This window comes from Lissotriton vulgaris, chromosome 1_1 (genome assembly GCF_964263255.1).
Source record: "Lissotriton vulgaris chromosome 1_1, aLisVul1.2, whole genome shotgun sequence".
NCBI classification, from domain to species: domain Eukaryota; kingdom Metazoa; phylum Chordata; class Amphibia; order Caudata; family Salamandridae; genus Lissotriton; species Lissotriton vulgaris.
In genome coordinates, this window is record NC_141685.1 from 1,978,769,278 (window position 1) to 1,978,795,207 (window position 25,930).

A 25,930-nucleotide genomic window follows, 5' to 3' on the forward strand; every position below is an offset into this window, starting at 1 on the left:
CAAAATCAAATATAAGGAACTAGAGATATGAATTTTTGAAGAATAAACACTACCTAGTTCTTAGAAACCAATAGTGCCACTCTGGGTCATCTGGTCCCGATTTACCGGGACAAGGTCAAAGTTTCAGGCCAACCACGATGGAGCCCTTCTCAGACACTTAGCCGGAGGCCCTTCGCCGTTGTTTTGCATATAGCTGGGTATGAACTGGGGTGAGCTAAAGGACGATGATGCCTTGTTTGCCCTAATTTGTCAGGGTATGCCCAGACATGGGTCCCTTGTTCACTTTACCACTGGATTTAAGCTAGCCTTGCTGATGAGGGGTGTACCCTGAAACCGGTACCAGGATGCTTGTTTCCAGTCCAGGGAAGACATAGCTTGGCAGTTCAGGCTGGACTGTTCCCATGAGGCACAGGGTCAAGACTGATTTGCATATAGCTGGGTCTGAACTGGGTTGGCGAAGTGAGCTAAAGAACGATGATGGATTCAACACAGATTGGTGACTGGGGTGGCGAAGTGAGCTAAAGGAGAATGATGCCTTGTTTACCCTAATTTGTCAGGGTATGCCCAGACGTGGGTCCCTTGCTCACTTTGCCACTGGATTTAAGCTAGCCTGGCTGATGAGGGGTGTACCCCAAAACCGGTCCCAGGATGCTTGTTTCTAGTCCAGGGAAGACATAGCTTGGCAGTTCAGGCTGGACTGTTCCCATGAGTCACAGGGTCAAGACTGATTGGCATATACCTGGGTTGGCGAAGTGAGCTAAAGAACGATGATAGATACAACACAGATCGGTGACTGGGGGTGAGTGTCTGAATAGTGTCAGTGCTCTGTCCATCATCTCCTTGTGTTTGCCTCGCTGCTCTTCACCAGCCCAAATTAGATCAGGGTTCGCCGGCTTAACTTTCAGGGAGCTCCCTGTCAAATCCTGGAAGTTGGAACTCTGGAGCTCTTTGGAGGAATAAACCTGGAATCTAGGCTCGTCACAGTTGATGGTGGACAGCTTTTCCACAAGACTGATTTGCATATGGCTGGATTAAACTGGAATGGCATGGTGAGCAAAAAAACGGATTTAGGCCCAGATCTCTGTACTGGGGTGAATGTATGACATTGTTCTGCATTCTGTCCATCAACTGTTGTTTTTGGATTTGTCACACGGAGTGGGATGGGTATGGGTCAGTCATCTTATGGAGCTTTTTTCCAAAAGTTACAAAAAGTTTCCAGAACTTCTGGAGGTCTTTCCAGAAGGTCTCCTTGTAGGTTCCAAGAGTCCAAAACACATCAGAGGGGTCTGGAATCTCCTAGATGGTCCTTGGCAGGCCTGGACTACACTGCCCACTATGTACATGGTCAAGCCCTTAAAAGTCCACTGGACGCACTCCAGGAGGGGACTCTGGCTGGAGAAGGGTCAATTATGTTCTGTTATTTTGTAGCTGCAGGGAGCCTGCTCCTTACTCCTTCTAGAAGTAAGGCAATGTCCTCACAGTTGTAGTACTATATAGTGCAGCAGGCTCAGTCTTCACCAGGCAGGCCATTGAGTGCTGATCAGGATTCTAGCTGGACAGTCTTCCTTCTTTTTGGACTATCACAGAGCGAAATCGAGCGGCTATGCACCTCTCTCATATTTAATCTCAACTTCTGGTCATCAAGAGGGGGTAACGCTTGACCATTGGGTTGCAGGAAGCCACCCAGGCACATGACTACTTCCTCCAAAGTGTGGCATTTTTTTGTCCCAGAAAGCACTATTCCTCCAAAATCCATTATGGCTGAAATCTCAGCAGAGCGGTAAGAGCTAAGTAAAACCAGCGGTCAGTGTGGTTCATTTCCATAGGTCTCCTCCCCCTAACATCTGCACATTCCTTCTTTAAGCCTGCTTGCTGGGGGTAGGTATGCCTGGCATTCGCTGTCTGTCCTATCCTCCATAAAGCCTCATCCCCTACGACCCCTCTCCCCTACCCTTGCATTCCTGTGTAGCTGCAGAGCTCTCTTCAGCAGATAGCCTTTACCCTGGATAGCCACTTATCACCTAATCGAGGCAGCCTTGCTAAGCCTGTTAGCACTGACCAATCAGGAAAGACTGCAGGAATGCGGGATTTTGTCTTACAGACAAGTACGTTTTATAACTTCAACAAGAGCAAACTGTTGCTTTTATCAGTACCATTCTGTTGAGTCTTTGAATGAAATTATATACTTTCCTAGCAATAGTTTAGAAACCATAAAATATTGCTATATTAAACTATGAGGCCAAGTATCTACAATAGGGAAAATGAAATGTGCAATTCCTCCCTCACCAAGGCTTATAAAACATCATTTATTAGGGCTTTGTTCCTAATAACCGAACCTACCTACCCCTGGGACACTTAGTGGTGACCTACAGGTTGTCTAATATGTAACAATTATGTAGATTAATACTTCACATTGCCCACAGCACCAAATTCAACTTTACAGGGGACTTCTAATGTGAGGAAAAATAAAATAGGCATTTTCCCTCACCAGGGTTTATAAAACATATTTAATAGGGACCATTCTTATAATTACCTGACCCCCCACCCCCACCCGTGGAACATCTAGGGGAGACCTTGTGGGTACATGAAATGTAAAAAACTAGATCATCACTTTTTAAAAGCAGTTCTGCAACTCAGGCTCTCAGCAGTGCATGCATACAAGTGCAAAAAAGTTGCTGGCCTTTAAACTGCCAGGCCCTATTATATACTAGGGACTTATAGGCAGTTTTTCATACCCTTGACCTATTATCTACTATGGACCTACAGGGTAGGTCATGCAATTATAAGTCTACCTCAATGCATGTGTGTGTGGTTAACACAGCACTGACCCAGGGTCTGGCTAGCAGGGCTCAGGGAACAGTCAGAGTCAGTTACCATCAGTACCAGTCAGCAGGGGGTAGGGTGGTTGAACAGGCCCAAAACAGTGACGTTTTAGCAACATTTACGGCAGCTCCCCAGGGACTGTGAGGCATTTTGTATTATATAATGAGAACTCAAGTGACCCAAAGGTAGTGGAACGCTTTACATGAGCGCTAGTTACATTACAGGTCAGATTAATTTTGGGGGGAATTTTTATGGAGAGCGAACTCGACTGACCTGAAGATATTTTAACCTCTTTACAAAAGTTACATTAATCAAGGTCAGGTAAATGTTTTTGTTTTTCGGTGAGGATAGATTAAGTGATAGCGATGTCGTCCCGGTTTATTCGTTATTTTCCGTGTATCTGACAAATGGGAGTGTATTGTTGTTGTTGCTATCGAGCCAGGTGGTGTAGTAGACGACGGGGACAAAAAAAAGTTTAAATAAAAACACTTACCTGTGACGACCGGCCGATCACTGCCTCTTCTCTGTCTTCTTCTTCCTGGCTCTGATCCCACAGCAGGAAGCAGGAAGCAACAGGAAGCACCCGGCTCCCAGCCTCTCGATAGCCAATCACAACTCTGAAATGCAGCTTTGTGTTTGGTCTAAGAGCCATGGATCGGCGAACATACAGGGATTGGGGGCCAGGGCATATTCTCCATGCAGGCTGTAATGCACCCAGAAGAAGTGCACATGAATGTTGGGCCGGCCCGAGAGGGCCAGTCAACCAGTCATGTGCACTTAGGAGTGGGCAAACCACTCCTCTTCTGCTCCTCCATCGTTGAAGCATCCCCGCCCTAAAAGCAAATCTGCAGCAGAAGGAAACATAAAAATATAACAACGCAAGTTATTATCATTCTGTTTTTCCTTTACTTCACTGCTGTGAATCAGTGAGGCAATGCTCCTCCACTTTAGATGAGGAGCCGCCACTGGTTGCTATGCCCTGTGCTTCTATACCCAAATGGTTAGGACAGAGAGCGAGGCCCGTATTCCTAAATCAAAACTGCATGACCCAATGTGTAGTAATTTTATATCTCTTTAATTCCTGGCAGCACCAGACCTAGGATAATTTGCTGCTTGTCTAAACACTTCTAAGGTTTCAAAGGCGAGATCTATTGGCTATGCAAGTGCTTGTTTTTGGTAGACACAGGAAGATTAAGTGTATTTCCCAGAAACACAGGATGTTGAACCGATGACGGGACTCAAACCTGGCTCACCTAGTCCAAAGTTCTAAAGTCAGCAGCTCTGGCCATTGCATGACATGTTCCCCCACTTACGAGGACCTTTCACTGAGAGGTGATATATGCGTCCGATGATGAAATGCCGACTGTCGGGAAACCTCCCTACACTAAAGAGAGATGACACTGGTCTATCTACACTAGCCTTCATACAGATCGCCACGAAGACGTATGTACCCACCAGTCCTCGCTCTCATATATGCATAATTCCCATGTGATTTACACTGCCGTTTTTCACCCGCTTTTAGGCTGGGTTGGAATTATCACCGGCTAAACAAACCGTTTACTTTTAACTACATACAGCCCTGAAGAGTCACAGGTCTAGTGCCCGTCTGACGAAACACGTGTCGGCTGGTAGCTTCTTTCTTTGATGTAAACCTTCCATAAAAAGGAAGGCCTAATACATTGCAATTTTTGAACCCATACACCTGAGTCTACCTTTTCTCATTGAATACTAATTGCCATTTGCATTTGAATAACCACTATTTATTACTCTTCCCAACGTGTGCACAGACCTTTCATTTAAGCTATTGGGTGGCCCCTTGCCACCGCTCACAGAGGTTTGGGGTCTCCTCTGACCGTGTTGCACCTTTCTAATTTGACCATTCTGTTTACACATACCGCTACAAGCTCAGGCGCCAATCTTCCGGTATACTCCAAAACCCTCCACAGAACCCACACAACCTTCTCTGTGACCCCGAATCCCACCCACCCGCCCCAACTCAGTGTCGCATGAAGCACATCACTCACCAGAAGTGAGAGAGGAAGCAGCATGTTAGGAAAGAGTTATCTTGAATTGGTGATAGGAAATACGGAGATGCACTATAGAGCAGAAATGAAGCCTAGGCAGATGCTTTTGCATATATGAAAACCTCAAAAATATGTTGATTTACAATTAATAAAGTCTCTCAATTTATTTTCAACATATGCGGATACATTACAAATTACATTTATGAAGTGCTGATTCCTTAGTCTCATAAGATCATTTGCAAGATTACATTACCCATCTTAGATTGGACACCTTTACACCAATTGAAATCAGAGTTATTCTGCGGCCTCAAGCAACATAAATGATGTTCCAAACTATAATGTTCCAAAGACAGGGGCAGTGATGCCAGCGCCAATAAAATAGCTTGCAACTCTCAAGAGAGCTGTGTGTTGTGGCACCCTGAGTTCTGCAGTGGAGTGATACAACTCAGCCAGTCGTAACTCTGGGAGGCTGAAATATCCATGGAAGAGAAAAACACAACAATAGAATGTGGAGTAAAAAGAAAAATCCAATCAGTAGCAGAGATAGTCAACAATGTTATCCAGGCACGAGAAGTGGCTGATCCAAAGCCTATTTTAACTATATGTTGTATACTGGAAACTATAGGCCTTGCCAACAAATGGCTAAAGCTGTCTGGAACCAAGTACTAAAATGCAATAAAGACAGCCCAGAAAGTTTTCATCTAGTCTAGTTGCTGTCTTAGGTGTAGCATGAAACTGTTTACTGTTGCAAATCAGGCAGCTTTGCGCTCCCATAAATGCTGCATTTTGTTTGGCTTCTATCAGATGGATATCTATCCAGGAGAGTGGCTAATACCCGAGACAAGCCTCGTTATAGTTTTAACCCACAAATCCCTATGCCTTCTTCCCGTAACAACCTCCTGTGAACGCTACAGATTTCTAATACAGGATTAGAATATTCACCTAGCTCACAAAATGGACATGCATTGGGAGACTGCTTTAGAATTGTTCACTTTCCCATGCAGAAGGCTGAATGTGTGGATGAAAATGCTTATCTCTGCTGCTACATGTTCCTCGAATACACGAGTCCCAGAAAACACTTCTTTCAATTTGTTGATATTGCATACTTAAATACTTCTGAGCCTGTGAAAACTGAGCATTCCACGCAGTGGTCGAAGTGGGGGGAAGAAAGTAGGGGAACTGTGGGCAGAGACTCCGAGGGCAGAGCTAACCCAAGGATTCGATCAGTGGGCGGAGTCAGAGGTGTGGCCAGAATGTGCCAAACATCACAATTTTGAGTATTTGTTTGGCATTTCACAGACCAGTTACAGCTTATTGTGTTATTTAATTCAACCAATTGATTCACTTGATTTTTTAAGGTTTAATGAGAGTTATTGGCATTAAAATACATTCACAAAGTGGGATATATTTCCAACACACAATGTCCCAAATACACTTAAAAGTGGAATTACAAGCCATTGGTCTCCAAGCCATGCAGTTTCTCTAATAAGCACTTCTCCCTTCTTCCACAAGAGCAGTTCAAACATGAATGGCAAAATATCCTAGTTTGCAAATGTTTTCTATATAATTATGGCTTTGTCATATTTGCCACATAATACATCATCCACTGCATAATCTTACAGTTTTAACTAATCACTTTTGTAGCTCAAACGGATAAAAAGTTACTAAAAAATGTGACGAGTTGCTGCAAAGTGGACGGCCCTTTGCAAAGGTTGACTAATCACCTTTCTCACTGCTGCATTTGTATGTTATACTGATATTAATGAGGCAGAATCTTTGCAGAGACTTAACATGTGTAAAAATGTCTAAATAATGAAGTATAAGAAAATATATTGCATTACGCTGCAGCCTTTTTTTTGTTGCATAATTTAGTCAGCACTGCAGCATCATTTTGTCCCCCATTGCTGCATAATTCCAGTGGCTCCAGAGCCGTTAGCACATGTTAAAAGTGCTTGTGCATGAAGCAGAGAGACTGTGAAGTTTGCAGACTTAGTTTGGTATGCGTGCAAATCCTACATTGCCGATCCTTGGTGAGTTGCAGCTACTACTGCTGAAACAAGGCAAATGAAGGTACCAATGGGTGAGGTGGACTGGCCTCGATGGCAGGGCCGGCTTTAGTGCCCGGGGCGTCCTGTGCAACAATGTTTGCTGGTGCCCCATTGATCACCTACGCCCCGGATACCATCACTACCACCCTTTACTAGCCCCCCGCAAGTCTCCATAACCACACTCTTTCTCAGATGCACTTAGTTTGATTTACAGCGCCACTCATACCATTGTACAGTGTCAGAGCACTTTACATCACACACACTAAGCAAAGACAATCATTTATACATATGTAAATCACTGTATAGGAAATGTTAGATAGGACAAAGGACTACAAGGTGTAGAAGCCACATGACAACCATACTAGCAGGCAGTATAGTTTAATAGCTCACTGTTCTATGTTAGGATTTTAACTTATAAACTGCAAGTAACAAAAGGATCTCTCTGACAAAAGCAGTAACCTACTAACCTAGTTAACATTATGTGCACTTTGTGATCTGCATGGTACATGTTCTTTGCACCAGGCACATTAACCGTCTGTGCTACCTTTTCAGGAGTCAAACCTTCACGAGACAAAACTTCGATCTCTCTCTAGGAAGAACATTAATCACCAAAGTTTCATGACATTTTTATTGTGGCTGAAAATTGCTGGAGGCCAGGAAGGAGGCTGCAAGTTTTTTAAAAACCATAATATACTTGCAATTCTACGCACCCACCCGAAATAGGTACCCAGTGCGGTCACACCGTTCGCACCACCCTAACTTGCTGAAGGTTCATGTGACCTCAGTGACATAGTCATAGTGACTGGTTCACTGTTGCTATAGGTTGTGCTGCTTCGTAGGCCTGCCCGCAAGACTGGAGATGAACTTCAGTATGGATTGTGGTGGACAGGCCTTTAAGGTTAACCCACAATTGACTCCACTAGAGTACACCTGCTTGTGCTAAGACATCAGGCCTTCTAAGGTCTAGTGGGCCTTCTAAGGTCTAGCATGGGAATATGCTCCCTCAGGAGAGTTGTCTAGTGGACTGTTCCTGAAGGCTGAACCCCGTTCCCCAGTTCCAAATTCGACAGCCCTGGCCATAGTGCCACCTCCTCTCCCCCACTGAACACCATACTGCCCCACTGAGAGAAACTCGCACTGCCTTCATCTACAGCTTAAGTATAAACATTTGGATGTGGCTCAATCCAAATTATGCACTTGATAAGAGTAATATGCTGCCTAAAAAATAAAAAAAAGTGAAAGCAAACTCTCATAGGGAATGTAAGATTAAGTAAAGCGTGTGAAATGTAAGCAGAAACAACATGGTTACCTTAACGATCTCTCACTCACTATTCAGAAATCAGCGAGTGGTTTTACCTGAAACGTTACGGACATAACTACAGGGCCCCGAAGGGAATAGTTTCAATTTCCATTGCTATTATCCTTACAAAACGTAAACAGTATGGTTTAAAAAGACCACATCCATAAACACAGAGCCATGGTGCACATTTTGTTTTCCATTCCACCTATCAACCAGGTATTGCAATACATCCAGGAATGGGGGACTTCCCCACCTGGGGACAACAATGCTGTTCAAAGAAAGACAAGAAAACAAAAGTAGCGCTTCACTGCAAAGTCTGTAAAGTGAAGCTGATACGTTTGGATGTGCATAAAACCAAGCTGGCCACTTTGCAACTACTCTGTCTTGCTTTATTTAGTTATGAATTTATTTTTCATATTTAAAACCTTTTATTTCTCCCCATCCAGAGGCTGCACCTTGGAATAGAAAAATGTCAGAAAAAGGGCCTTTCCCGCAAGAGTGTTTTTCCTTTTTGGATCCATTTCACAGGGTAGTTTAGTGTAGTTCACATATTCCCAATAGGGTCTGCGCATTGGAATAATATATCCTATAGATATGACATAGGACTTAGGTCAGTAGGTCTCTATCGAATATACTAAACTTAATTTTGGGTGCCAGCTAGCTCAGAGGTCACTAGAAACTTTCTCGAATTCACAAGAACGGATTAGTTTCTGACAACCGCATAAACAAGACAACTTTGTTTCCCTAGGACTGGAATTATTATCTTCAGAGTCGTGTAAACAATAGATAAGTATTTCACTCAGTCAATCATGCATGCTTCGTTTCTACAGAGTTTGCAGAGAAATAGTGAGACGGGCATTTTCAATAAAAGGTTTATTAAACAGTCTTCTTTCTCATGCAAGAGAGGTGAACTGCTACAATCGTTAGACAGAATGCAAAGTATAATGTGTACAGCGAGAATAGTATTATAAAATAATACTGTAATAGCATTGTGTGGTTTCTAAGCCATATAAAAATACATACATAAATACCATAGGCTAAAAAACTCAACTGGTGCTTTTAAAATACGCCTACCCCAAGTCTACCTAGGTCTAGTACGAGGGAAGAAGTAAGTATGGTCTTTAGCATAGGTTTTTGACAAGAATCTACCAAAGGTTTCTCTAGGTTCTAATTCACCCATACCTTAGAATGAAGGAGGTCTGTTTCTCTGTCTCGGGACTCGATTTCCCAACACCACACAAGGGGAGTCAGAAACACTGGAGCTAGATTCTTGGCAGAGGAGGACAGCTTTTTGTCAGTGCATCAGCTGGAGAGTCGGTTTCTTTCAGCACTTGCTGTAGTGAGCTTTGTCGGGCAAGTAGGTAATCGAACTGCTCAGAACGACCATGCTTTGCATTAGCAAGTGAAGGTATATTTATACCTTAAAGGTGTTTAGGAATGCCAGCATTGACCTAAAGTCAGGCATATGAATGTCATGAATGAACCCCTAAGGAATAGATGTTCATTGTAAAACTAACTGAGTTCTTGGAGAAATCAATATTCAAGCTAGGAGAAGTCCCTAACGGCTTAAGCTGGTTTTCCAAGAAATCGTTGTGACGTTTGATGAACGGATAGAAGTAGCCATGCCTGTATTTGGTTTGCATGGGCTATGCCTAAATAAGGGCTTGATTTCTATGCCTATATAAGGGTACCATGAATTGTACCTATATAAGGGCATGAATCGAGAAAATCCATTCGGAATCTAAAACACTATACAACACCATCGTAGGGCGGGGCGTCGGTTGATTTGTGCAAAGGTGGCGATGCATCCATTTTGTAGCACCATAACTACAGAACCCGCTTCTGAGTCCCAGGACTGGAGGGGCACCTCCAGCAAGGGTAGGACTCACAGACAGCAGCACCAGCAGGATTTCAGGAAGTCTTTTGTGTCCCTGCGACTTCAGAAAACAGGGGGGAAGCAAGCACATCTTTGGTGTCACTCTTGGCTCAAGAGAGATGGGTCTAATCCTTCTCCTCAGCAGGACAGAGATCTGCTGGCAGCAGGGCAGCTCAGCAAAGCTGAAAATCAGTTCCCCAGAAAAGTCCGCCAATGCAAAGTGGCAATCCTTACTGCACAACAGTCTTTTCTCCAGCAAAAGGTCTCCGCCTGGACCTGTTCCTGAACGGTCGCTCCCTCCCTCCCTCCCTCCCTCGCTGGTCTCACGCACTGTGGGCGCTGCAGTTCTAAATTGGGTATCGTTACTTGCGCAGTGAAAGATTCTGAAAGCGACTGACGCTGTGTTTATTTCCCATAAGCGTCCGATATTGACTAGCGCTGTGCTTGTGTGCTTACGCTGTATTTTTTGCCCATAAGCTTCCGATACTGACTAGCGCTGTACTTGTGTGCTGACGCTGTGTTTATTTCCTACGAGCGTCTGACATTGACTAGCGCTGTGCGTGATCACCAACAGCTGTAAGATTCTGGAATTGACTAGCGCTGTGCTCTTTAACTGTGTTCCCCCTGTATAGCGCTGTGTTAGCCCGCTTGGCAGCTCGTTCTTTGAGAAGATTGTAAACCGACCTGCTGGTCCATTTGCTGCCCCTGCCTCACTTTCACTTTCACCCTCCATTTTGTTTGTTGCAGTTCCCTGGCCCGCCCCTCCTCCCCGCTACCGCCTCCCAGCTGCTGCCCCTCCCACGCTCCGCCCCCTTCAACATCCATTTATGACCAATGCCTCCACGAGCAGCGTCCACGCGCTACGGCCGCGCCGAAGGTGCGCCAAAGGTAAGCCCGTCTACGCCCGTCCGCGCCTGGACCGCACCCAGCGCCAGACCCCCTGGCCCTCGCATTGCCCAGCCCTCCCGTATTACCTACGATGCCACCACCCTCCTAGCCCTTAACCCCGGCAGCTCCCCCAACTGCGTCCAAGCCGCTCCTGGACACACCCATGGACCTTTCTCATGCAACTCCTGCAAATTCATCGGCACCGACTACAACTCTGCTACGATCACACCACAGATTCCCGACCCCAACCACCTACAATGCATCTTGCTCAACACCCGATCGGTCCAAAGGCACGCCATTGACCTATGGAATCTACTAGACACCATCTCTCCGGACGTCGCCTTCCTAACAGAAACATGGATGAACGCCTCTTCTGCCCCAGACATCACCATTGCCATCCCAGAAGATTATAAGATCATACGCAAGGACCGTAACGGCCACACAGGAGGAGGAATCGCTATCGTCCATAAGAAATCCATCCACATCTCAACCAGCTCTGACGTCAATCTCGCCAACTCTGAACACCTTCACTTCCAGATCCACATCGACCCCAAGACCACACTCAGAGGCACCCTCCTTTACAGACCTCCAGGACCCCGCGCACAATTTAGTGAGGACATCACGGACTTCATCACTCCACACGCGCTCCCCTCCAAAGATTACATCCTTCTGGGAGACCTCAATTTTCACCTTGAAAAGAACAACGACCACAACTCCACCACCCTTTTGGACAACCTCGCCAACCTCGGACTTAAACAACTGGTCACTTCCCCCACCCACATCGCAGGTCACACACTCGACCCTATCTTCACCTCCAGCAATTATGTCTCCTTCAGCCACACTACGGCTCTCCTCTGGACTGACCACAGCTGCGTTCACTTTACCTACAACAAGCCCAATCCCAACAACCACCCCCAACCAACTCTGCAAAGAAACTGGAACAAAATCACCATCGAACAGATCTCCTCATCGCTTCTTCTAAACCCCCCAGCCCACTCCTCAAACCCCGACCAAGCCGCCACCAACCTCACCCTATGGTTATCCAACAGCGCCGACATCCTAGCACCACTGAAAAAACGACAAAGCAAACTTGGCAGCAAGAAGGCCTCCTGGTTCAACGATGATCTTAAGAAATCCAAGAAACTCTGCCGCTCCCTTGAGAAGGCCTGGAAAAAAGACCCAACCACCAGCACCAAGGACGCCTTCAAAAACGCCACCCGCATACACCACCAACTGATCCGAAAGGCCAAGAAAACCGCCTTCAAGGACCGACTAGATAACAACGCCCACAACAGCAAGGAACTTTTCAACATCGTCAAGGAATTTACCAATCCCTCGGCCAACTCTAATGACATCACCCCCTCTCAAGCCCTCTGCGACTCCCTAGCCTCATTCTTCCACAACAAAATTGCAGACATCCACAACAGCTTCGACAACCAACCCGGAGACCAACCCACCCAACCATCTGCTGGACCTTCACCCCCCTCGAACATCCTTAATGACTGGAACCCAATCTCCACTGAGGACACCATCCGCCTGATGAACTCCATCCACTCAGGATCCCCCACAGACCCATGCCCTCACCACATCTTCAACAAAGCAGACTCCATCATAGCACCGCACCTCCGAGACGTCATCAACTGCTCCCTCAACTCCGCCACCTTCCCGGAAAGCTGGAAACACGCTGAACTCAGCGCCCTTCTGAAAAAACCCACAGCGGACCCCACCGAACTCAAAAACTACCGCCCCATCTCGCTCCTTCCATTCCCGGCCAAAGTAATCGAGAAAGCTGTCGACAACCAGCTCGCCGCCTTCCTCGAAGCCAACAAATCCCTCGACTCCTCACAGTCCGGCTTCCGAGCAAAACACAGCACGGAGACCGCCCTCATCGCAGCAACAGACGACATTCGAACTCTACTGGACAATGGAGACACAGTCGCCCTCATCCTCCTCGACCTCTCCGCAGCCTTCGACACAGTCTGCCATAGCACCCTTCTACAGCGCCTCAGAAACATCGGAATCCAAGGAAAAGCACTAGAATGGATCACCTTGTTCCTCACCGGAAGAACCCAGAGAGTCCGCCTTCCACCATTCAAGTCAGAGGCCACTGAAGTCATCTGCGGCGTACCACAAGGATCTTCACTCAGCCCTACCCTTTTCAACGTTTACATGAGCCCCCTCGTGGCCATCGCCCGCCAACACAACCTCAACATCATCTCCTACGCGGATGACACTCAACTGATCCTATCACTCACCAATGACCCTAGCACCGCCAAAACTAACCTACACGAAGGAATGAAAGAAGTAGCCGAATGGATGAAACACAGCCGTCTGAAACTGAACTCAGATAAAACAGAAGTCCTCATCTTAGGTACCTCCCCCTCTGCATGGGACGACTCTTGGTGGCCAGAAGCCCTTGGAAAAGCACCCATCCCGACAGACCACGCACGGAACCTGGGCGTCATCCTGGATTCCTCACTTTCGATGAACAGACAAGTCAACGCCGTCTCTTCATCCTGCTTCAACATTCTTCGCATGCTCAAAAAAACATTTCGTTGGATCCCCACCGAAACTAGGAAAACGGTCACCCACGCTCTGGTCACGAGCCGACTGGACTATGGAAACACCCTCTACGCCGGTACGACCGCTAAACTCCAGAAAAAACTCCAACGAATCCAAAACGCCTCAGCCAGGCTCATATTAGACATCCCGCGTAAAGAACATATCTCTGGTCACCTGAAAAACCTCCACTGGCTTCCCGTCAATAAGAGGATCACTTTCCGGCTCCAAACCCACGCACACAAAGCACTCTACGAAATCGGACCAGAATGCCTCAACACACGACTGTCCTTCTACACCCCCTCCCGCCAGCTACGATCATCCAACCAAGCCCTTGCCACTGTACCTCGCATCAACAAAACCACCATGGGAGGTAGATCCTTCTCCTACCTGGCAGCTAAAACCTGGAACTCACTTCCCACTTACCTTCGCCTTACCCAGAACCACCTAGCATTCAGAAAGCAACTTAAAACGTGGATATTTGACAAGTAATTCCCCCCCTCCTCAAGCGTCTTGAGACCCTCTGGGTATGTAGCTCGCTATATAAATTCTCTGACTTGACTTGACTTGACTTGACTTCGTATGTACAGTAGTGTACTGTCTTGGTAGTGTCAGAGCCCGAGTACTTGTTTTTAATATTTAATAGAAAAAAGTTGAATTTATGTTGTTCTTCCAGAAAGAGATAACTGGAAAGGGGCGACCACTCGGTCCCCCCGAACGTATGGCGGAGTGCCTCGATCCCCCCGGGAAGCCATTTTTGGGCGGGAGGCGCGTCTCGGCTGGTATGCCCGAAGCGGCGTAGCCGGGGCGCGCCTGTTCCCGCCCTAGAGTGGGCTGGCCTAGACACTGACGCAGCCAGCCACGCCCTCGGGACGGGCAGGGGCGGGTTTACGCCCGCCCTGAAGACGGATAAAAGGAGACGCAAGGCCAGAAGACGTCCTCTTGTTCTTGTGCTCCGAAGCTGCACCTCCTCGCTACACGTGAGCTCGGGACAGAACAAAGAGCCAATTTTGAGCGTTTTGATCTTTTTCTTTGTCTTCCAGATACTTCGTCGAAGAAGATGCCCAGGAACGGCGAAAAGAGAATGACGACTGACCAGATGGTTCGGGCACTCTTTAAAGATATGTCCGACATAAAGAAACGGTTGGCGGAGCGAGATGGGGAAGAGGGTTCGGGCCCTTCGCCGGCTGGAGGGAGACCTAAGAGGCCGAGAAAGGTTCCAGCCGGTGGGGACGTCCCGGTTCCCTCTGCCCCTCTCGAGGCGCCGACCCCAGTACCGATAGAGGGGAATCCAATCCCGGGGGTCGTCTCCCCGACATCCAAGGAAGACATGCCCCCCGAGCTGGCAGCACAGCTAGCAGCGTGGTTGGGGGATAGTGGTGATGGCGCCACGGCTGCCGAGGCACAGGCGCTGATAAAAGGGCTTCGTGAGAAGAAAGAGGCAGCTAGAGTGGCGGGGATAGACAAGCCGCAAGCGGCAGAAGCTGCGTCCGGTGCAGGTAAGCGGCCATTGCCGATTGCAAGGGACGAGTCAGCACCCTCTCGTAGAGAGAGATTGGGACAACATGTGCCGTTAGCTATAAAAGAAAAGATCTGGGCGGGAGAGTACGTGAATATTTTTTCCCTGCTTGTTGATCATTATGATGTGGAGCATGTGAAAAGTCAGAAGGACTTGATGCATCCGAGTGTTTGGCGCGCAAAAATGGCCGCCTTTAAGGTTAATGAGAACATTGGCAACTGGGGCAATGCATGGGGTATTTTCACATCGATTTTGGGGGAACGTAGGCCCGAGTTGCTCCCTGAGTTTCCCGTTTACCAATCACGAATTATGGGTTACTCGACAACGTATCAAGGTAACCATTGGTTTTGTTATGACAATCTGTTCAGAAAGGAAAAGGAACATAACAAGAGTTTGACTTGGGATTGTTACGATTCGTTAACTTGGGACAAAATGAAAGAATCAGGAATGTTAAGAATGCCATTGGTCGGGAGCAATGTGGTTGATTACTCCCGCCAAAATGTGGGGACGCCCTTTCGACCAAGTACGAGCACCGACGACCAGTCAAGGCCCGCAGGCAATACAGGGAAAAAGGGTTTCTGTTTTAATTTCAACAAGGGGAAATGTACCAGGCCTCCGGGATCGTGTAAGTTCAAACATGAGTGTAGTACGTGTGGGTCGTCCCATCCTGAGTCATCGTGCAGAGCCAGAACGGGTGAGAATGGGGGTAAGGGGGGCGCCAAACAGGTCTAAGCTAGGCCGAGGGGCGCCTTTACCAACCCCGATTGATACCTTGGCAATGATTCCCTGGCTCAGCGAATACCCGGATCGTACTTCTGCCGGGGTGCTACGGAACGGTTTTACACATGGTTTCCGCATCCCGGTAGGGGACTTTCAGGGTGTAGGGACGTGCAAAAATCAACTTTCCGTTTTACAACATACATCGGTAGTGCAAGAGAAAATTCAGAAAGAGGTTAGCCGGGGACGGGTCGCCGGCCCGTTTAGTGAACCCCCGGTACCAGGTTTCGTTTGTCCTCCGTTAGGGGTGGTCCCCAAGAAGGACCCGGGTGAGTTCCGTTTGATCCATAATCTGTCTGCTCCACGAGGTCTTTCGGTGAACGACGCAATTGATCCAGAAGTTTGTTCGGTGCGATACGCATCTTTTGATGAGGCAGTAGCCATCTTGAATCGCCTGGGGCACGGGACGTTGATGGCGAAATCTGATATCGAGTCAGCGTTCCGGTTGCTCCCGGTACACCCAGACGATCAGCGTCTTTTGGGATTCGGGTTCCAGGGGTCATTTTACATGGATAGGTGTATGCCAATGGGTTGCTCTATTTCATGTGCTTACTTTGAGCAATTCAGTACTTTCCTGCAGTGGGTGTTCACTGAGACAGCGGGTTTCCGAAATGTAATGCATTACCTTGACGACTTTCTGTTCCTTGGCCCCGCCGGTAGTCCCGAATGTGCCCAGGCTTTAGACGAATTCTGTGTGTTAATGGGTCATCTCGGCGTGCCGTTGGCACCGGGTAAAACTATGGGTCCCACGACTTGCCTCGAGTTTCTGGGGATCGAGTTGGACTCAAGGGAGGGGTGCTTCCGTTTACCAGCTAGCAAGGTGTCGAAATTCAGGGCAGCCCTCCAAGTATGTTTAACTGCATCCAAGGTTACACTGCATCAGTTGCAACAGTTAGTGGGAAAGTTGAACTTTGCCTTGAGAGTGATACCAATGGCTCGCCCCTTTTCCCGCTCAATTGCCCAAGCGATGGTTGGCCTGAAGGAGGGTCATCATCGCACAAGGTTATCGACTGAGGTCCGCCAGGACATGCGGATTTGCTTAGCATTCTTGGCGGACTTCAATGGCCGAGTTGTCTGGAACAAGCCAGTCATGTCCTCCGATGAGCTTGGGCTATGGACAGATTCAGCAGGAAGCGTAGGTTTTGGCGCCATCTTCGGCACAAAATGGTCGGCACAGAAGTGGCCCCTATGGTGGCACGAGAAGGGGCTGACAAGTAACATCGCTTTCCTCGAATTATTTCCCATTCTGGTGGCCCTGAGAACCTGGCCAGAAGGGTTCAGAGATCATTCTGTTGTGTTCTGGTCCGACAATATGACCGTGGTAGAATGCATCAATAGTCAGGCAGCCCGTTGTAAATTGATTTTGAGGCTGCTCAAAGAAATTGTCTTACTGTGTATGCAACTGAACGTGGTATTCAGAGCAAAACATGTCCCTGGGGTGATGAATCAGGCCGCTGATGCACTGTCTCGTTTTCACATGCAGGCTTTCTCGGGTTTCCTTCCTTCAGCGGACCCGGAGCCGGCACCCTTCCCCGAAGCTCTCTGGTCTCTCGGTGCCCCGAACTTCGTCACCTCGTGGGAGAGAGTCTAGCACCCAGGACAAGGAAGGCATATGAAGGGGCGTTCCAGGCCTATTTAGCCTTTTTGGGGGCAGAGAGAGGGGGACTTTGGGGGCAGGAGGAGTTGGTAGTACTTTTCCTGATGTCCTTACGTAGGGCTGGGAAATCGGTGGCCACGGCCCAAAGGCATCGTGCCGCCATTTCCTTTGTTGCCAGGGCCCATGGCATCCTGGACCCGACAGCGTCTTTTACGGTACAGAAAGCGCTGCGTGGGTGGCAACGTCTGGAGGGTCGCAGAGTAGACGTAAGACGACCGATAGGTCTAGACAGGTTGTCCCAGTTGCTGACCACACTCCCTAACACATGCTCGTCCCCGTTCGAGACCTGTTTGTTCCGGACTGCATTTATGCTGGCATTTCACGGGGCTATGAGAGTTAGTGAGCTAGTTGCAAGGAACAAACGGGATGTGACGGGGGGCTTGTGCAGGGAGCAGGTTCAGATCAGGGGTGATGCGATGATTGTCTCCTTTCTCAGGTCCAAGACTGACCAAGATGGGGGGGGGGACTGCACGATCATTCGCAGGATCCCCGAGTCATCCATGTGTCCGGTTCAGTGCTTAGAAGATTACCTAGCACGAAGGGTGGCATCATGGGGGGGGACATTGTTGAGGCATGTAGACGCCACCCCGCTGACGAGGTTTCAGTTTCAGCGGGTGCTTGCAATGGCCATTGCCGCAGCGGGCTTGGACCCGGGTGAATTTGGGACCCATTCCTTTCGTATAGGGGCTGCCACAGAAGCTACAGCCAGGGGTCTTAATGTAGAACAAGTGAAACGGGTGGGGCGTTGGTCCTCCAATTGTTATAAGAGGTATGTGCGATTGCACATGTTGTGAAGCTGTAATCATGTACTCACGCTTCTTGTCTTTTGTTTGTTTTCAGTTGCGCAAGCCTACGCGGCAGGGCGGACTGTGCAGTTGACCCAACACCAGGCCAGCGGTCACACATCACCGGCTGAGAGAAAGGAGGTGTGGGTTGTAGGCCACTCATACGTGAGACGGGCCGCAGACGTATTCAAAGCAGGTGATATGATTCACGTACCTGGGGAATACGGGTACAGAGTGTCCTTCTACGGAAGGGGCGGTCTCTGTATTGACCAGTTTCAGGCATTTTTTGAGGGTTTGTTAGAGCGGATGAGGTCACCGCCGTCCATAGTCATAGTACATTTGGGGGGCAATGATCTAGTCACCACCGGTAGACGACTTCTCCTGGAGGCTATGCTTTCCACGGTAAGTTGGTTAGCAAGGAGAGTTCCGGGGTGTACAATTGCGTGGTCTCATATGATCCCACGAAAAGTGTGGCGGGGGGCTATCTCGATCCCTGCTTTGAATCATTCCGTTAAAAAATTGAATAACAAAGTGAGTCGGTTGTTCCGTTCCAAGACATTGCATTCGATCTCGCATAGTTATATTAATGATGACAGTATGTATTTGGGGGATGGTGTGCATTTGTCGAGGGTGGGCAATGAGTTACTCATAGGTGACTTCCTAGCTTGGTTAAAATCGTTAAAACATGACCTTTAGGTAGGAGTTTGGTGGGGGGTCCGGATAGCCGGTCAACTATCCGGACCTGTGGCGGTAAGGTCATGATCGGTGAGCACTAATTGGTAGATCCCTATGAGTGGGCGTCACCCAACACGGATGGGAGCGCTCGGGGGAGGTGGCCATTGGCCCCTCAATGGGGAGGCGGTCCCGTCTAAGGGCGGGTCGCCGGAAGTTAAGGAAAGGCGGTCAAGGCCCCTTCCTGTGTAGGAGGGGTTACAGCCCCCTCCTGAGGAATTTCCCGGGGCCAGGGTCATCTGCGACGGCAGATGCGGTAAGTTGTGTGGGGTGGGGGGAGGTCCACGATACCTTCTAGATACCACACACAAGTATTCGAACGACCTTTAAATGGCGTCGAGTCTTAAGTGCCCCCGACAAGTCAAGGGAAATTGTTAGTAGTTGCACTTGAGGTAAGCCTCTGTGCTGTCGCCCTTCCCAAGTGGGAGGGGTAAGTCTGGTTAGGGATCTTGACACCGGTTATGACCTTGCCGTTGGCCCTTAAACGTTAGGATGTACAATTTCAGTGTTTATAGAGAATGTTTCTGTAGGATGCTAGTTCGGCTAGGAGAACCTCTGTATTAGAGAATATGTTAAGATTAGCCAAACATCGCAAATGTGATAATGAAATTGTACATAATATGAAACGTTTAATGTTTAATTTTTTGTTTTAATAAATACGGCCGCGGGAGGGTCACTCCCTCCCACATCCAAAAACTTTGAAGAACTGTTTCCGGTTTCCCTTCTTTTGGGATCGTGTTGAGAGGGGGTGGCGGGTATCTCAGCCATATGGAAAGGGGCGACCACTCGGTCCCCCCGAACGTATGGCGGAGTGCCTCGATCCCCCCGGGAAGCCATTTTTGGGCGGGAGGCGCGTCTCGGCTGGTATGCCCGAAGCGGCGTAGCCGGGGCGCGCCTGTTCCCGCCCTAGAGTGGGCTGGCCTAGACACTGACGCAGCCAGCCACGCCCTCGGGACGGGCAGGGGCGGGTTTACGCCCGCCCTGAAGACGGATAAAAGGAGACGCAAGGCCAGAAGACGTCCTCTTGTTCTTGTGCTCCGAAGCTGCACCTCCTCGCTACACGTGAGCTCGGGACAGAACAAAGAGCCAATTTTGACCCACCCACCAGCCCCTGAGGACAGCAAGTTGTTGTGCAATAAAGTGGATTTTCTAAGTATGTTCTTCCTTTTTCGTTTACAGGTTGTGAAAGTATCAGTTTTGTTGTTTTTCATAATAAAGTATGGTGAATATCATTTAGGTTGTTACGATTAAAAGGACTTGATGTAGTGTTGCTTTTTGAGCATGCTCTTTCGGTCGTAGCGACCAATGTTTTCATAAGTTCGAATTGTCGTATTTATTTTTGGTAGGCGGTAAGGTCATGATCGGTGAGCACTAATTGGTAGATCCCTATGAGTGGGCGTCACCCAACACGGATGGGAGCGCTCGGGGGAGGTGGCCATTGGCCCCTCAATGGGGAGGCGGTCCCGTCTAAGGGCGGGTCGCCGGAAGTTAAGGAAAGGCGGTCAAGGCCCCTTCCTGTGTAGGAGGGGTTACAGCCCCCTCCTGAGGAATTTCCCGGGGCCAGGGTCATCTGCGACGGCAGATGCGGTAAGTTGTGTGGGGTGGGGGGAGGTCCACGATACCTTCTAGATAGCACACACAAGTATTCGAACGACCTTTAAATGGCGTCGAGTCTTAAGTGCCCCCGACAAGTCAAGGGAAATTGTTAGTAGTTGCACTTGAGGTAAGCCTCTGTGCTGTCGCCCTTCCCAAGTGGGAGGGGTAAGTCTGGTTAGGGATCTTGACACCGGTTATGACCTTGCCGTTGGCCCTTAAACGTTAGGATGTACAATTTCAGTGTTTATAGAGAATGTTTCTGTAGGATGCTAGTTCGGCTAGGAGAACCTCTGTATTAGAGAATATGTTAAGATTAGCCAAACATCGCAAATGTGATAATGAAATTGTACATAATATGAAACGTTTAATGTTTAATTTTTTGTTTTAATAAATACGGCCGCGGGAGGGTCACTCCCTCCCACATCCAAAAACTTTGAAGAACTGTTTCCGGTTTCCCTTCTTTTGGGATCGTGTTGAGAGGGGGTGGCGGGTATCTCAGCCATATGAGTTTTTAGATCACTATTGGTAAATTAGTCAATGGCTCAATAGTGATCTTACCGGATGTTTTGTGATCAATAAGATAAGTGATAAACGACCAAAACCAGAAATCCTAGGGCACAAAATATTGAAGGATTATCAAAGTCTGAGAAAGAAAAAGCACAAGTAATCTTCCTGGAGTTGGGTGGTGCATTTTTCCAAGTGTATAAATGTGAGGCAAAATATTCAAACAATACCTCTAATTAGGAATCATTGTTTCAATAGAAGTTAACCCCTTGAAATATGGTTTAACATATGTATTTGCAATAAGTCAGATGCTCATGTGAATTTTCACATCAATAAGCTGAAAGTTATTTTCTGAGAAATCTTGCGTATAGGGTGTATAGTGCTGAAGTCCATGGCAGTTTTCAATATAATCTATAGAAGCTTTATCAGTGGCAGGACGCACATCAAACATAATTGGTAATTGACTGTTTTATTGCAGATGCCTATGCAATAAAACAGTCAATTATTCAAACCCTGCCTAAAATATTGAATAACAGAGAAATACAAAGGTATTGTTTCCAATTGAAAACTAAGTTTGTATCATTCATTTCCATTATTATTATTATTATGATCATTTCTATTACTATTTATCAGTCGGGCCGGTATGACTCATGGGTGGGGGGCTGCGCAGGGAGGGGGTCGCGAGGGGGTAATTTTTGCCGGCCCGTTCAGCATCAACAGTCTACATCCACAGGAAGCAGCTGCAGGCAGCCTCCCTCCCCTTCCCTAAGCCAATCACAACGCTTCAATGGCAGTGTTGTGATTGGCTGGGACGCCAACGACACAGGTGTCAATGGGGAGGGCATTTTATCTATGTAGGCTGCATGCAGCCTACATAGTGAAAATATAGAGTACGTATGACTGGTTTGGTCGGCCCTGGAGCCAACCATAAGTCAGCCCCCACAACAGTGGGAAAGCCACTCCTCCCCTGCCCTTCAGCAGACACACCCACCCACCCGCCCCCAACCAAATCATGCCTTCTGCTTTCTCGCACTGCGAGAAAGCAGTGAGGCGATGCTCTTCCGCCCACATGGAGGAGCTGCCCCTGCTATTACATACCATAAAAATAGTTTTACTTATTCAAGGTACATTTTTATAATTGTTTCCGACACTTGTCCCTAGGGAAAATATGCAGTCGAGAAGGGATCTCCCTGTGTTAAAATGTAAAGTAAACATGTTTGATAAATTAAGAAAAGTTATTAAACATTTTTTATCTTACATAATATTGTAAACTAATATGATATATTTATTTGCTAAGTAGAACAAAGGAAATGATTTATGGCACTATTACCTTAAGTCTGAGTAAAGTCTTTAATTTAAATATATTCAATTTAATTGAATTAAGATTATTTTTCTGGTTTCATCTCTGCGGTTACTGTTTGTTCCATCTTTGCTATTACTGTTCTTGTTGTAAATTCAAAATCAAATAAAATATATAATAAAAAAGATAGATTTTCTGAAGTTTAAGTGAAAAAATATATTCCCACCTAAGAAAAAAAAATGTTGTATGTATAATGTATTATTAAGTATTCATGAGGCATAAAATTAATTGAATGTTATTGAATTATATTTGATAAAAATGTAATGTAGCACTCATTTTTATGAATTCAAAAAGTTTGTTAAATGGCTTATAACTATAAATATGTCTTATTTTTGTATACTTTTAACATTAAATTATATTATTTATATTTTTATCTATTTTAAATAATCAAATTTAATTTAACAGGGTTTTGTTTTAAGTCCCTTCCTCCATTAATTTCTATGGGAGGATGTTCCAGGATCCACAGTTGACCATGTGCTGTGTTGAATTTACGAAATTAACTTTTTGGCAGCAGTAATTTACACTAGTTAATCTGGCTCCACCCTCTGCTTCAGGGGGTGGAGACTTGTAAGTCCACACTTTTGAGTAACTTTAGAGTTGTATTTTGTGAATAGCCAAAAGTAGTAAAGTTACTCAGTGTAAGAGAAACGTTACATGTGTAAATTACTCACAAGTGCAACTTATCTTTGTAATAGCTCCCATTTTGTTTACACAATGTAAAGCAGAACAGAAGAGCATGCCTGTTGTTGTGTAAGAATGTGTTCGAAAATAGTTGAAAATATAAAAATGTGCATTGTAATACTTTCATATAAAATATTTGTAGACAATTATTTTATGATTCGTATTACCTAAATAGAGTTTTATGAAATATTAAAAGGACCTTGAACTGGCAACCTTATATCGAAGATGCATCCATAATAGGAATGTTACCACAACTCTTGTACCATATCTGTACTTATATGCAGTTAAATGTGCTTCTTTTTGAAATTACATATGTATTTCCAAGACTCTACATTTGGGTCAACCCATACTGTTATGTGTTTCGATTTTTAGGAAATGGTTTAGGAATCAGGGTTATTGGTGGAAAAGAAATTCCAGGTAATGGAGAAATAGGAGCTTACATTGCAAAGATCCTTCCAGGTGGAAATGCTGAACAGACTGGCAGACTTGTGGAAGGTAAGATTACAGCGTACAGTTAAATTACTTGTTAAGCTGCAACATATTTGCCTGGCACATTTCTAAATCATTTGCAGACTGCTTTGCATCCATGTCATGATGCAATCCTTTTTGTAAACTCAGATTAAATTAAATGTGTTTTGTTTAGTTTTATCTGATGCAATTCTTAAAAACATATGTACATACAGCAATAAAGCTAGAGGTGGGAACATTTCTCAGATTCTAATTGATTTGGGGTTAGGTATAATATGTTAGTCCTTAATATATCATCAAAAATGTACAATCAGTATTGTGTATGGACGGTGTCGAATGCCGCCCTGAGATCCAGAAGGATCACTGCCACTGATCCTCCTGCATCAATGATCTTCCTAGCCTCTTCGACAACCACCACCATCGCTGTTTCCGTGCCCTGGCCCGGGCGGAAGCCAGTCTGTGATGTTTTTAGCAAATCGTTGGATTCCAAGTAGTTTGATAGCTGACCATTGATGAATTTTTCAGCCATCTTGCTAATGCCAGGGAGGAGAGAAATCGGCCTGAAGTTGGCCAGATTGCCAGGGTCAAGGTTGGGTTTTTTAATTAGGGCTTTGACCACAGCCTTCTTCCAGCTTGCGGGAACAGTTCCACTTTCTATAGAAGTGTTTATCAGGTTCACCATTGGTGCTAGAATGGTAGGGGCGACCTGTTTCAGATGTCTGACTGGCGCTGGGTCATGCGGGGACCCGCTTTTGAGGGATTGAAGGATGGGCCCTAAGGTTGCCTCACTGATGGGAAAAAACCTGATTAGTTCTGTATCCCTGTTCTGGTACTGCGGTGAGTGAAGAGGTGGGGGGTCCACAGGGAGAAGAGGGGGGAGATGTTGAAGGATATTTTGTATTCTCAGGGAAAAAGAATGTGGCTAACTCATTACAATGATTGTCCGAGAGATTATGCGTGACAGTTGAATCTGGGGTTTTTAAGAGTTTTTTCACAATTTGGAACGTTTCTCTGGACGAACAGGATGCCTCACTAAATTTTTCATTAAAAAAGGATATTTGAGCATTTTTAAGGGCCTATTTGTAGTTGAGGATAGTCCATTTATAGTCATTTTTGCTATTGAGATCGAAATCTTTCCTCCATACTCTTTCCGCTCTCTTGCATATTTTCTTTAAGAGGCGGACCTCGTGGGTGAACCACAGGGAGGTGGCTTTTTCCTAGGTTTCCAATACGGTTTTTTGGGAAGAACTGTATCTAAGGATTTAGCAATCCAGGACGTGAACTCCACGTCTGCTAAGTGAGGGTTCATTTCGGGATGTGGCCTGGTGTCCTCTAGTGCTTGTTTCCATTTGTTGATGTCAAGTTTCGCCCATGGACGGGAAGGTCTGCTAGGTGCTTGGGTGGAAGGAGGAGTGGACTGAATTCGCCAACTGAAAGGGATGAGCAGATTTACCCATTTAAAAAGTAAAAATGCATACCAATGTATTACATATTAAAAATACATTTTTCAATCCCCTTCCTCCTGGACAAACCTAATGAACTACCAACTTAAATTAAAACAAAATATATAGAGGATTCCTCAAATAAATTACCCAACCAAGATACTTCACTAAAAATAATTAAACATGACTAACAAGAAAAGAAAATAATTAGCATGTGTAACACTCAAATACAACATTACATAAACCCAATTAAATATAATATGCAACAATTCTAAATAAAATAATGTCAATCACTTTGTTATTTTTAACGAAGTAAAAAAAAGACATTCTTACCTGTAACAAGCATGGATGCAAGCATGAACTCTGGCAAAATTCTGTATTTATATTGTTGCTAACTGAACCTGCTAGCGAAAGAAAACAGAGGGCTTGTCTTTCTTGGCTGTTTTTCACATGCATCATGTTTCCGGTCCTCAAATGCTCAGCTACATATTATGAGTTTTACTCCAGTTGGGTGAACAGATTCAAACCAAGACTATAGCTCCTTGAAAGCATTAGGTTCTGTTTCGGTGGAAGCGTCTTGCAAAACTACAAACTACGTTTTTTTATGAGGTGTTGTGTCTTGTATTGCGCAGGTTCACCGAAACTGGCATATGGTGCTAAAATGAGCTGCTAAAAAACGCCGGCAGTGGGAAAATATGCCTATTACTGTAAGTCAGTGAATAAACTAACAGTCCCGCTGAAATCTAGGTAATTGGAAACAATTACTAATCATTTTTGTCATAATAGCTACAATAAGGGCGTGCCCTTTGGCTGCAAATTGACTTCTTGATGCTAATTCCAGGCTGTGCGCCATAAGAGCAGCCATATTAGTGTACTTCATTTTACTCTGAC

General features: G+C 46.2%; 1 protein-coding gene across 2 annotated transcripts in view; it reads left to right on the forward strand.

Moving 5' to 3' along the window:
- PCLO (piccolo presynaptic cytomatrix protein) overlaps nucleotides 1-25,930 on the forward strand; it is a 1,259,786-nt gene that overhangs the window by 790,650 nt on the left and 443,206 nt on the right. For both annotated transcript variants that reach the window (XM_086919783.1, XM_086919788.1), the window contains exon 11: nucleotides 23,502-23,624. In XM_086919783.1, coding sequence (XP_086775909.1) covers nucleotides 23,502-23,624 — 123 coding nt within the window. The remainder of the gene's footprint in view (nucleotides 1-23,501; nucleotides 23,625-25,930) is intronic.